Source organism: Aethalodelphis obliquidens, unplaced genomic scaffold (genome assembly GCF_003676395.1).
Source record: "Aethalodelphis obliquidens isolate GAN/ISIS:26980383/991018 unplaced genomic scaffold, ASM367639v1 scaffold11, whole genome shotgun sequence".
NCBI lineage: Eukaryota > Metazoa > Chordata > Mammalia > Artiodactyla > Delphinidae > Aethalodelphis > Aethalodelphis obliquidens.
The window spans coordinates 21,076,382-21,089,772 of record NW_020837955.1 but is presented as its reverse complement, the minus strand read 5'-3'; the positions used below and the strand labels follow the sequence as shown (position 1 = coordinate 21,089,772).

At 50.8% G+C, this 13,391-nt stretch overlaps 1 protein-coding gene across 2 annotated transcripts in view; it reads left to right on the top strand.

Moving 5' to 3' along the window:
* COL17A1 (collagen type XVII alpha 1 chain) overlaps nucleotides 1-13,391 on the top strand; it is a 51,911-nt gene that overhangs the window by 12,136 nt on the left and 26,384 nt on the right. For both annotated transcript variants that reach the window (XM_027112520.1, XM_027112519.1), the window contains exons 5-15: nucleotides 486-620; nucleotides 2,839-2,886; nucleotides 3,796-3,831; nucleotides 4,850-4,897; nucleotides 6,277-6,420; nucleotides 7,651-7,809; nucleotides 8,416-8,487; nucleotides 9,807-9,878; nucleotides 10,705-10,773; nucleotides 11,830-11,991; nucleotides 12,366-12,446. In XM_027112520.1, coding sequence (XP_026968321.1) covers nucleotides 486-620; nucleotides 2,839-2,886; nucleotides 3,796-3,831; nucleotides 4,850-4,897; nucleotides 6,277-6,420; nucleotides 7,651-7,809; nucleotides 8,416-8,487; nucleotides 9,807-9,878; nucleotides 10,705-10,773; nucleotides 11,830-11,991; nucleotides 12,366-12,446 — 1,026 coding nt within the window. The remainder of the gene's footprint in view (nucleotides 1-485; nucleotides 621-2,838; nucleotides 2,887-3,795; nucleotides 3,832-4,849; nucleotides 4,898-6,276; nucleotides 6,421-7,650; nucleotides 7,810-8,415; nucleotides 8,488-9,806; nucleotides 9,879-10,704; nucleotides 10,774-11,829; nucleotides 11,992-12,365; nucleotides 12,447-13,391) is intronic.

The following is a 13,391-nucleotide window of genomic DNA, read 5'->3' as shown; positions in this document are numbered from 1 at the left end:
CACACACACACACACACACACACACACACACACACACACACACACACTACTGCTGAAGCCATTTTTAAAATCTTGGAATGACACTAAAGAAAAGACCCAAGACAGGCAAACAGCTGGGCTGACCAAGTGCAGCGCCTGCCCTTACCTCTCGAGGAATACTTCCACGTGGGGTTGTATTCTAGTCCACCCAGCAGTGCTCTACGATTTCAGGCCAGGTCCTCAAGAAACATCCCGCTTCTCCATTTCCGTGCACTTTGGCCACAGACATAAAGGACCTCCCTACCTTCCAGTAGCAATAATTCCATCTCCCATCTCTGAGCAGCCACGGGAATGCTGAGGGGTGGATCCCTTCGGACGTGCTCTCCTGAAGTCCTCTGGCCCCTCCACAGGGCCTCCTTTATTAGGAGCAGTCTGCGTGCACTTAGTGGAACCGTATGTCAATCTGTGAAGTGCTCTGACGGTCTGTGCTTTTTCCCCTCTTGTAGGTGGGAGCACACGAGGCAATGCCTCTACCTCCAGTTACAGGAGGGCCCCTGGTGAGTTGGCCTCCACTCTGCCCAACTCACCAGGCTCGACCTTTGAGAGAAAAACGCACGTCACCCGCCATGGAACATACGAAGGTACCGGTCCCACAGACTTTAAGAGAGAGCTACTCTCTTCCCTCAGTAACTTCTCTCATCCTTTGAAGACTGAAGCCTCAGCCACCTGTCTTCACCTGGGCCTTCCCACCTTTCTTTCCACTCTTGTTTCGGTTCTTTTATGGACTCAGGTTTCTTGGGGATTTTGTTGATTTATCGACCCCTCATTTATTCATTTATCCATTTAGTCACTTTTTCAACTGGTATTTTATCAGATATGTACCAGGCGTTTAATGCTGTGCAGAATGCCTTGATGGAGGCTTAAATGAATCAGACCTGGATCTTGTCTTCAAAGGGCCTAGACTCTAATAGACAAGTTAAGATGACAGATAAGCTATAATGTAAAGTAGAAGGGGGTTATCATTTCCAGATGGGTCTTCAGGGAAGAGTCTATGTGGGAGGTGGCATCTGAGCTGAGCCTTCATGATGTGTAAGGCCTTTACCCGATGGAGAGCTGGGCTCTTCCAGGCTGCAGGAACAGCAGCACAGCGAAGACGGGAGTCCAGGGCTCAGGTACGAGCAGCAGTGGTACTTGTGTGAAGAGAGATGGAAAGACTCAGATTCGGTGCTAGGCCAAGACGTTTGGGGTTTATTCTGCACACAGTGAGGAGCCACAGAGATTTCTGAGCAAAGGCGTCCATCATGTCTGTGGTCCAGGACTAGAACTCTGGTTGCCATGCTCAGGACGAATAGGGCGGGAAGAGGCTGAACACGGTGACAAGTTAGGAGGTGATCAGTAGTCCGGGGAGGAGAACCTTGGCCGGGACTGCGGTTGTAGCAATGGGAGCTGACAGGAGGACCTGGAGTGAAAGGTGTTGCAGAGCTGGAATTGACAGGCTTGTTAATTATTCAATTTTGGGGGGAAGGGAGAAAAAGGAGTCAGTGTGTCCACTGAGATTTCAGACACAGGTGGTTGGGTTCATGGTGGTGCCAAGAACTGAAGCAGGGAGGCCAGGGGGAGGCCTCCCAGTGGATGAGTTCAGTTATTTTGTCCTAAAGTAGAGCTGCTGCCACAGCTTTCTGGTGGGGGTACCATGCAGGCAGTGGGACACATAGGACTTGCACTAAGGGGAGAAGTCAAGGCAAGACACCCGGTTTGGGGTTTTTCACAAGGAGTTGTTAGTAGAGGTTGGAAAACTGAAGGAGTTGGCCAAGGAAAGAGTTTAAAAGCAGAAGGGGGGTTTCCCTGGTGGCGCAGTGGTTGGGAGTCCGCCTGCCAATGCAGGGGACACGGGTTCGTGCCCCGGTCCGGGAAGATCCCACATGCCGCCGAGCGGCTGGGCCCGTGAGCTGTGGCCCCTGAGCCTGTGCGTCCAGAGCCTGTGCTCCACAACGGGAGAGGCCACAGCAGTGAGAGGCCCACGTACCGCAAAAAAAAAAAAAAAAAAAAAAAAAAGCAGAAGGGAGCATAGAAAGATAAAGTTGGGGGAAGATGGAGAAAGAACAGCCAGATCACAGAAAGAAGGAGGAGTCAATGGCGATGCCACTGAAGTCAGAGAGAGGGAGAGAGGGAGAGAGGGAGAGAGGGAGGGAGGGAGAGCACTCATGACTAAGAAGGAGAAGGCGAGAGGAAGACATCTGGGTCCTGCTCCTAAGGTTACTGGAGTTCCTGGTGATCTGAAGAAACATTTTAGTGAAAAATAGACAAGCCAGGCGGCAGATGGGTCTAAGAGTGAATGGATATGGGTACCAATGATAGAGAAGCAGGATTAAGGATGGGTACCCCAGTAAATGATTTTGACCCACGGCTGCCAGATGTAGGGAGAGCCCCAAACCTAGGCCAGGTGGATGGGGTCACCACAGTGCTTCCTGCTGCTCTGCCGGCATGTGGGCTTGTCTCTTCATCTCACAAGGCCCACATCCGGGACGAGCTGCATGGAGTCAGAGAACCCCTGGTGCTGACAGCACGTTCATTTGATCAGAGCCGGTTCGCTGGTGTCAGCACTGCATAGGGCCAATGCAGTCGAGGACGTGAAAACAGAAAGGAAACGAAAACTTCCTGCTCTCCTTTGCTCAAACCTTGCCCCACCACAGTAGATCGGTGACCAGAAGGGAGTGCCGCAAGCACATCCATTGGGCGAATCCTGTTTAAATCTGGTGCTGAACACCCAGGCTGCAGAGCTTCAGAAAGGACCCAGTCTCTGGGAAGCCGTTTGGGCCTAAGGGGCCATTTGTACTAAGTGTTTTTTCCTCTCTCCAGGGAGCTCCAGCGGCAACTCTTCCCCTGAGTACCCTCGGAAGGAATTTGGTATGTCCTATCCTTATTTTCTGTAGAAATGGTCAAACGTGCCTGGCGGGGATGGAGGGGGAGCATCATGAGTTAAGTGGATTCTTCTCGAGGAGTTTGACCTCTGCTGACCCCTCTTCCCTGCTCTTTATCCTGAAGCATCTTAAGGGGACGGTCAGCCACATTAGTTTGCTGTCATAAGTCTTTGCTCGTGAAATGGCAAGTTATTCATACAAGGCTCAGGCTTGGACAGATAAGCCCTCAGGCCAGGCAACAGTCATAGGATTTTTCCTTCCACAGGACCCACAGAGACCTCCCAGCAAAGGGGAGCAGGGCTTAGAATGCGCAGATGTCAAACATCCCAACACCTCCTCCAAAGCAGTCTCAAAGGGACACATTTTAACCAAATGAAACCCTAGGCTGTATCTTCACATGACTTTAAATCTTTAGTCCACATTCTTGGGTTCTCACTGTGCATATGAATTTGTGATATGATCATTGATTTTACAGTGATTATAATTTCATGCATTTATTTGCATACAGTGGGAAAATGAAGGCAGTCTCTAACAAAAGACCTGGAAAGGGAGAGACCTGGCAGTCTTTCGATACAGTTGATCAGTGTGGTCAGCCAGTCCGAATGCATCATGCTCCCAAACAATTTCCTTAGTGAACACTAAGTGTGAGCCAACTTCACATTCATTTGCTAACTTAACACCCTAAATGCACCGAGGCTTACAAAACTTGCTCTGCCCCTTGGCTATGTGGGCATGAACTACTAAGCACCCACCATACATTAAGGCTTCTATCTGGATATAAACGCACTATGAAAACAACCTCCACCTCCCACCCAAATAGGTCTTCCTCCATGTCACAAATATATAGCATGCCACCTCTTACATGTGCCTAATATTACTTTCCTTTGTTTCTCAGCGTCTTCTTCAACCAGAGGACGGAGCCAAACACGAGGTGAGCTCTGTTGCTGGATTCAGTTCAGTTCATTCAACCAGTATTTTCTGAGCTGCTAACGTGTGTCCAGCTGTGAGCCAGGAAATGTGAGGTGTAAAGAATGAATAAGTCACGGCTTCTAAGGAGCCTGTAGCATCTGGGCGTCTTCCGCTGGCTCCACGAGGGTGGGAAGGGTAGATTTTGACAGCGACCTAGCAAGTACACGGAGTGGTTCGTACTCTGCTGTGGGTTGTCTGAAGGTGCTGGCGTCACATCTGGTTTCGCACCCGGCCTCCTGGGTGACTTTAACAAGATGTGCTGTAATTGCCTTTGTGCAGCAAAAAGTGAGCACAAGCCCTTCTTTTTCATCGTTCCAGGGGACAAAGGGCTCCCTGAGAGTTTTGCACTCTCCACAACTGCCTGTAGATAAGGCCCTAGGAGGGAATGTGTCCTGGAGAAAGCTGGCCTTGATATATCCGGTGAGGGTGGCAAGGAGCGTGTGAGGGCTATATGGAAGGTAGAATTCTTCACAGGCCCCGGGAGTTCTCAATGACCAGTCTAAACTTCCCAGGGCCTGGTTGTATTGGTAACTGGAAAGTTAGGCACATACCGACCACCTACAACTTCAGGCTGATAGTCCGATAGAGGCCCATACTCCACCTGAAGCTCATAATGTTAAATCACCCACTTTCTGCCCTAAAGAGGCCAGAATGGCTAAGGAAACACTACAGGCTTTAAATTGTCTTGCTATTGTGGAGAGGGCCCTGTGAAAGGGGCTGGTCATTGCCGATCGTGATGGAGTCTCGGGGCTCAGCCTGGCGTTTCTGCTCCAGGCGCCTGGGAGGTTAGCTGTGGGCAGGCTGGGGGGTGGAGAGAAGACGCCTCTTTCTAAGCACTCTTCCTGGGCACACCTAGCTTTTCTGTTCCCAGGACACAGATTGCAGAGCAGCCCAAAGATAATCTGCCGCTCAGAGCTCAGTGTCAGGCACTGTGAACCAAGCTCCTTCATTCACAGCTTCTCCATCTCTCCCCTGTACAGAGAGCGAGATCCGAGTTCGACTGCAGAGTTCATCCCCATCTACCCGATGTAAGTGCTCAGGTCTTGGGAAGGATCCAGGAATCCAGGGCTACTGCTGTGTGTGTGTGCACGTGTGCGCGTGTGTGTGCAGTCACTCCATCATAAGTGACATGTCTAAGGCCTTCTCTGATGGGGACTCCGGGCTGGGTGCGGGGGGTGAGGAGCTCTGAGTCAGTCATGGTTCCTGATGCTTCACAGTTCACAGACTAAGGGGAGACAATAAAACTACCAACCATGACAGCTCAGGGAGCTGAGGGAGTGGGGGCCACAGGAGTCTCCCCGGGCTAGTCAGTCACTTGAAGGGAGACTGAACGGTGGGTCAGCTAGACTCAGCGAGATGAGAGGGCAGAGACACGGGAGGAAGGTTCGGTGCAGCTGAAGGACAAAGAGCAGGAGGGGACGCAGTGGGACTGGTGAAGCTTAGAGAAGGCTCAGAAGCAGAGTGTGAGAGTCTGAACTTTATCTCAAATGTCAAGGATTTCCCGGTCTCTGTCTGTTGACTGTGTTGGACTCCTGTTGTTTGCCATTTTGAAATGAGCCCAAATGGGTGAGAGCCAAGTACAAAGACTAGGAGGAGAGAGATCTGGGTCGAGTGGCTCAGCAATTAGAGCCTGGGACTTGCCCAAAGAGCTCAGGGCCTGGGCTGGACTCCAGGCCTGATGCTGTCTCACCTGAGTCCTTCCAGGCTCGGGGTGCTGAGCACAAAGGATGGAGCTCTCGGGAGAGGGGCTGCCTGGGCAGTCCTCCAGCAATGTCGTCTGAAGATGTCCTGTGCGTTGCCCTTGCGCGACGCCTCCCTCCCCTCTGTTTGCCACCTCGGGAGGCACGGGGTGCTCACTCCACTGAATCACCTCGCTACAGATTATATCAGCCAGAGGGGCTTGCAATTAACCCACAGGAAAGCAGTGTAATATTTAAGAGTTATGGGCCACAAATTCCTTTTGACACTACAGAGCATACAAGGTCAGGGACCCAACACCTGAGGCATCCTGTACCCGGAATGAGACCACTGCTGAAGCATTTGTTTCAAGGGGTCTGGTGCTCCAACTGTCCTGGGTGTAAATGTTCCAGGATGACAGTGTCTTCCAGCCACAGAATCTTCCCTGTGCTGTCTGATGAGGTCTCATTAGGAAATATGTACTGAGAACTTTGACCTCCTTGTAGAGGCACTGTATTTATGCGGCCACTAATATTACAAAACACCAGGTTAATCGGTGCTATAAATTGACAAAAGGCAAAAATTATAAGGCTACCCAAAAATGTCCCGGCGGGTGAGGCGGATGCTTCATCCTCCTTAGTGTTCAGCGTGCCGCGAATGTTCCTCCCACTGCACTTGGGCTCAGGAAGGAATCCTGGGCCTGATGAAAAAGCGGAGGATTCCTTTACAGGGACGGAATTGGATGACGTCAAGCGTTTGCTCAAGGGAAGCCGATCGGCAAGCGTGAGCCCCACCCGGAATTCCTCTCACACGCTCCCCATCCCCAAGAAAGGCACCGTGGAGACCAAACTGGTGACAGCCAGCTCCCAGTCAGGTAAGCCCCACAGCCCCGATCTGCTGCGGAAGGAAGGGAACAAGGTGGCAGATGTGTCCGGGCAGGGCTTTCAGGCCATGGCAGAGACTTCACAAAACCCTGAGCATTGCTCTTCCTGCAGCGTGAAAATGTGGGCTGCACCCTTCTCACCCCCGTCTGGTCAACCATTCTATGTGCTGGCTATAGTCCGGCTCTAGAGCCTAGAGATTCTCTCCCAGGAGATTCTTGACATGTCCTGGGAATGTGTTGGCCAGGTTCCCTGAATGAAGACTATTGGGGAAAGTTGCAGTGTTTTCTATCATTCACTCATTCATCCAATGAACATTTATTATATGCCAAGCACCGGGCACTGAGGAAAGACAGTGAGCGGGATGGACACGGCCACTGCCCGTTTGGATGTGAGGGCCTCTGGGGGGAGTCAAGCAGGATGAGTGTAGTTCAGCATTCATATATCACGTGCCTACCAAGGGCAAGGTCTCTGGAGGGAGATGAGGAAAGAAGCCAGTTCTGCTATGAGGTGAAGCTTTCCTCTCATTCACTACTGAAGAAAAACCATCTTGAGATAGTGAGCTTGTGTTGTTCAGTATAAAACCAAAACCTCAGGGTACTTTGTGACCTGAGTGGCTAACTCCCTCTCAGATAAGAAATAGGCAGAACTGACTTCAGATTTGAAGAAGTACCCATAGCCCCTCTTGGGGGCAGAGTACCCCTTGGGTCTGGTTGGCACATGGGAATGTTTAAGGAGGGTTCAACCGGAGAAGGCTGCCACCCGTGTGGCGTGGCCTTGGGACGGAGGGCTTCCCTACCTGTGCTGCTGTCTGCCTGGAATTCTACTGTAAGGGAGTCACAGGTTCATGGCATCTTGGAAGGTGGAGTCAGCAACAGAGGGAGAGAGAGACCGTTGGTGGGGACAGTGCACAAGGGGGTGGCAAAGGGGGCTTAGCAGGAGAAATGGGTGGACCACAGAGCAAAACTTACCTACCTCAGATTTCACCAAGAGCCAACAAGAATTTCTAACCCAAGAGGTCAGGTTTTTCACCAGCTCTGAGATTTCAAACAGAAGTGAGATGACCAACTGTCCCAGTTCACCTCAGACTGAGGGGGTTGCCAGGGCATGGGATCTTCAAGGCTAAAACCAGGCAAGTCCTGGCAAACCAAGCCCACTGGATCCCCCCAGTATAGAGGGGGTTTGTCTCTCACTGGGGTGTGGTCGGGCATGTCTGTTTCCAGTGTCCGGCACCTATGACACAACCATCCTGGATGCCAACCTTCCCTCCCACATGTGGTCCTCCACACTGCCAGCAGGGTCCTCCATGGGCACCTATCACAACAACATCACAGCCCAGAGCTCATCCCTCCTCAACACCAATGCCTATTCTGCAGGATCAGGTACGTGGCTTGCAGTGCACATCCCCTCCCAGTGCTAAGCCCTCCACGCCTTATGATGGAGCTGAATGACCCCTCCGGCACTTGCCATCCCCAAGGCTTCTTAGAGGGGCTTTCTGTGGCCAAGCATCCCAAGATTTTTCCACTGGAACTTCAATTCAACTTCTATGGCATTTCCTCTGGTGGGTCCCCTATGGAAAGGACTACATGGTACAGTGTATCCAAAAAAAAAAAAAAAATGTAATGGGAAAGAACATGAAAACAAATGTAAGGAACCTGGTTTCACTCCATGTGGATTAATTGTGTGACCTTAAGAGGTCATTTAACTTCTCTGGGCTTAAAGTGCCTTCTCTGTAAAATGGTCACTAACAAGAGGGGCTTGGCTGGAACTGATGCCCACTCAAACCCCACCGACCTGTGACCGCCCATTGGCTGTTATGACCCAAGGCACACCACAGACTAATGGTTGGTTCCGTACTGCAAAGCAAGAGCCCAGGTTTTTCCTAAAAACAGAAATGTAACACAATGCAGTGCTGGCCTTTCTTCCTGTGCTTCTTTGCCCCTGTTCTGTGTGGACGTCCTCTCACCAGCCTTCCTCTTCCCCCACAGTCTTTGGAGTTCCAAACAACATGGCTTCCAGCTCCCCAGCTCTGCAGCCTGGAATCAGCACCAGCTCCTCAGGTCGGTGCTTGCCAGCTTGAAACAAACAGGGATGCTCTTGCCTAGTGAGGACAATGGAATGGTTTGTAGGGAGGATGTTCTTCCTGACTGAGAGCATGAGGACTTCCTCCACGCCCATGGCAACGTGGAACCAGCAGCCAAGGAGCTGCGTTAGAAGGCACAGAGCCTGCCCTCCATAGGAGACACGGCTCAGTCCCGGAGGGAAAGGGCTAAGGCGGAGGGCGCCGGAGACCACACTTACGTGCTTATTCTGCTCTGGTCCCCTTACTTAATGGGAGAGGTGGAGAGATGGAAATAAAGGGGCCAAGTGAGGCAGAGCTCAGGACATTTTCAGGTGGAAAGCATTGTTAATTTAGAAAGAGCTTAACTTCACATCTTTTTATAAATATCGCAGTTCCTTGGCAGCTCAATAATGTTACTGCTTAACGTCCAAGGCAAACATAGGATCATTTTAAAGAAGTATGTGTTCACTCTAGTTCCACATACATCGTAATAGCCTATACGTAAATAAGTGATCCGCCCACATCTTTTGTTAAAGCAATCTGCCTCCCCTCTGTGATATCATGACTAATAAATACGGTGATGGCTGGTATTCTTGCCTTCTGATTTTAACACCTCCAATTGACTAGAGTCCCACAAGCCCAGAAGACACCAGCTTCATGCTTTGTTCCTCCTTCCCTTGCTATTCAATCAATACTTTGCAAAGTCCTGACTGAGGAGGGCAGGCTGATGTTGGATCCATGATCTTGTGCCCCAAACTCTAGACAGGATGGAATAAGAGAAGCTGTTACCTGGGGAGGAATGAGCTTCTGCACATTGTTAAAAACAAACAAATAACCAGCCTTTGAAATCGTAATGGGGGCGAGGGGAGTTTTGTGTGTTTGAGCCAAGAAAAGAAAGGAGGAAAACAAGGGTCCTGCCCAGTCAGTGCTTCTTAGCCTCCACTGTGTCTGTATCCACAGTTCCCACACTGTACACCACGGCACCCAAGGGTCCTGCAGGGAAGGGAACCCCTGGGATATTTTAAATTTTTGAGGCATACAGCAACAGACCCTATGTGAACTACCGCTATTAAGTTGTGTGAACCTAACTACTCAATAAATGGAGCTTAGTAACTTTTGCCTGGGGTAGGGAGGTGGGGTATTAAAAAAAATCGCCGTGTCAGTGAGAGTGTGGGAACTGAGAATGTCAGGGATCTCTGTCATATGCAAAGGCATTACTTGTGAAAATGGTTTGGGGAGCTCCTGGGACTGGCTGCCTTAACCTGGGGGGGCCTCATCTATGTACCTGCACTCACCTGTCCTCAATTCCTCTCACAGTGTTTGGCATGCAGAACAATCTGGCCCCCAGTTCACCCACCCCGTCCCATGGCATGACCACCACCTCCACAGGTCCGTAACTGGGGTTTGGAGCCTAGGGGATGGGAAATAACGCCTCTTTGCAGCTATAACTCACAATAGCCCTTTTCAAGAAGGGAATTAGAGGGGCAAAAATGTCCCTAAAAATCAATCGACCTTTCCCACCAAAGAAACAACCCTCCACACCTCGACCCAGAGATGCCAACCTGAATCATGTGCTGGCTCAGACATGAGTGGGAGCCTGTGCTGGCGGTGTCTCCTGTATATCCCCATGTCTCACTGCTGCCCTTGACAGCCCACTGTCACTGCAAGTCAATCATCTGGCTGACTTTATAGTGCACCCGGTGGGGTGGGGGACAGAAAAGGTGTGAGCCTCCGCCTTTGAACTCAACTTGCTTACCGTTAAGTTGGAGCAGAAAGTCTAAGACACATGAAACATCTGGGGGATCCTGTTAGAGAGCATGAATCAAGCTGTGCAGAGCAGGTGTTAGCTGAAGGAATTCAGAAGGGAAGGAAATGTGGGAGGGTCTGGGAGGACTTCACGGGGGAGGTGGCCTTTGGAATGGTCCTCCAAGGATGGGGATTATATCATAGACGTTTTCATCTAAACTCACTGCTGCCCCCAAGGTGGGAGAAAGTTGATTCTATTATTCATTATTATTCTGTTCATTATTATCGGGTTGGCCAAAAGTTCGTCCAGGATGCTACCGAAAACCCGAATGAACTTTGTGGCCAACCCAATATCTTCCTCTCACCTGGGGAGGCTGCCTGTCGGCCAGGGTGGGTCAGGCTGCTTCCACCCAGTGTGGAGCTGCCCTCCTATGCTGGCTCTGCTCATTCATAGGTTCCTCTCTTGCAGCATATGGTGTGAAGAGAAACATGCCCCAGAGCCCTGCCGTTGTGAGCACTGGGGTGTCCACCTCCACAGGTGAGTGCTGTCCCCAGCTGCTGGGGGCAGGCTGGCCCACAGGAAGAGCTGCTTCTGAGTGACACATGGCAGGAGGGGACATAACCCATTGGTGGTCTGAGGTCTGCAAATGGGACTCACCCCACGGGCCTCTTGGTTGTTTTCAGGAGTGGGCAGGGGGGTATGCCCCTTACCTTACCTTGGCCTTCCTGTCCCAGGGGGCCAGGAAGCTCCACACCTGCGCAGGGTCAGGCACTCACACCCCAGCCCCCACCCTTGCTGGAAGCCCCTGGCCTGGTTACTGGTTACCCATCACAAGGGCCAGGGCGCCCCCCAGAAGCTGCTGCACCCTCCCTACTTCCCGTGGAATCTATCAACTTAGGCTGCCACGAGTCATGTGTCCATCTCTTCCGTTGCTCTGATTCTGGTGCGTTTCCCTCCATTCAACAACTCATTCACCTGCTTTGTGTGAGACCGTGTTCTGAGTTCCCGGATTACAGACATAGGCAAGGAGGCTAGATTCCTGCCCTCACCAGGCTGACAGTTCCAGTGGAGGAGGCAGATAACAAACAAGTGGAAAAAGTATACAAGATAGTCACAGTAAATGACACATAATTGAAGGGCTGACATAATGGGGTGGTAGAGACAGGCCTGTGTGTATGCTGGACGGAGTGGTCAGGAAAAGCGCCCCCAGGCTGCAAACACTTGAGACCTGCAGTTAGAAATGAACCCACCCAGTTGATTAAAGAAAGGCCTGCCTGACACAGCAACTTTTGACCATTCACTGAAGACCCTGTAATGTTCAGGTGGAGGGCAGCCCTTCAGCCCCCAGCACTTCTGACATTGACCTGACCTCCTGATGGCCAGGCCCAGCTAGGCAGGGGAGGGTGTCTCTGGTCCCCAAGATGCTTCTTAGTAACCATGGAGAGCAAGAGCAGGAGACCCTCTGACACACCCACTAACCCTTTCTTTTCCTCCACACTCCTTCTCTTCCTCTTCTCCTTCTTCTGGTCATTTCTTCCCTCTTCCTCTCCCTCCACATTTTCCGTCCTCCTCACCCACTTCTTTCCTCTCCAGCCAGCACCACAAGTGTCCAGAACAATGACCCCTTGCACAAGGACTGTAAATTCCTGATCCTGGAGAAAGACAACACACCTGCCAAGAAGGAGATGGAGCTGCTGATCATGACCAAGGACAGCGGGAAGGTCTTCACCGCCTCCCCCGCCAGTGTCACTGCAAGTACGTGGGAGCCCACGAGACCTGGGTTTTGGAAGAAGGACAAACAGCGTAGACAAATGTCCTAGCAAGATGGTTTGGGACATTTGAATGATGAAACCACAGTCATCCCATTCAAATGGAAAATGGCTGACAAATAGGGTGTCCCAGGGTCTGCCTTGAATGCAGACAAGTCAGGGAAATTCCAACAAAGAGCTCCCAGAGTGTCTTTGGGCAATAATAAGTCTCCTAACCACAGGCCCAGACTGGGGGGATTAACCCCGGGAAAGCAGGCCCTCTTCCTACCAGGCTAGCTTCTACCTCCACAAGCGGGAAAGGATGTGGGGTGGCGGGAGCGGGGAGACAATATCCGGGGTCATCGTGGGTTGTGTGCATAGCTTCTTTTTCAGAGGACACCCTAAAAAAGGAAAAGCAAGCTGCATGCACCACTGACACCTACCTAATGTCAGAAGCTAATGGTAAGAGCAAATCTGATTGCTGTCCACTTTGACTCCGGCCAATCCATCTGTCATTCATTTGTCTCCCAAGACCTCAGCACTCTGCGTGTGGTCCTGGACCAGCAGCATCTGTGAGACCTGGGAGCGCGTTAGAAATGCAGAATCCTGGGCCCTAGCCCAGACCTGCTGTGTCGGAGGCTGCATTTTAACAAGCTCCCCTGTTGATTCACAGGTGCTAATTATAGAAGCAAACTCTTCTCATGGTCCATCTAAAGTCCACAGTGGTATTTTTTCTCACCTTACTTGTCCTCCATAATTTTCAGAGCTAATAGAAAAAGGCTTTCCAAAGCACTTGCTACCTTTATTATTTTTCTTCCCAAATACCTGGATTCTGTCTTGGATAACCACATTTCTTCACTGCTCTGCTTCCTGTGAATCTCTCCAAATCACTGATTTTAAGGAGGTCAGTAAAGGAAGAGAAAAGTTAAGTCACAGAACATTTTTTTAAAAATGCAAATGACATCAGTTATAATCCTCTCAAGGTTGGAAGCCAAGTCTTCTAAGTTAGCAGTTCCTTACATTTTAGGGGTGGAGGTGGGGTTTGGAGCCCAAAGATCCTTTTCAGAATCTGATGAAAGCTATAAACAAGTTTTCCCAGAAAATTCCACACATGCCCACAAACTCAGTGGTCAGATAGCATCCAGGACTCATGATCAGCCCTCCTCCAAGCCCGTCTTTGCCTTTCTGTTCCCTCCACCCCAGGTTAGGAACCTGTGTGCAGTCTTGTAACCAAGAAATCAAGAGTCATTTCTCACAGGCACATTTATTATTTGAATGCCATGGTCATTCCTAACACGGTCCTCCAAAGAATGTCTCGGGCTTTAGAGGTTGAAAGTCACAAGAAGGTTATGACACTGTGCTTTTTCCCACTGTGACTTGTTTGCCAAGCCATGTCTTCAACAATGT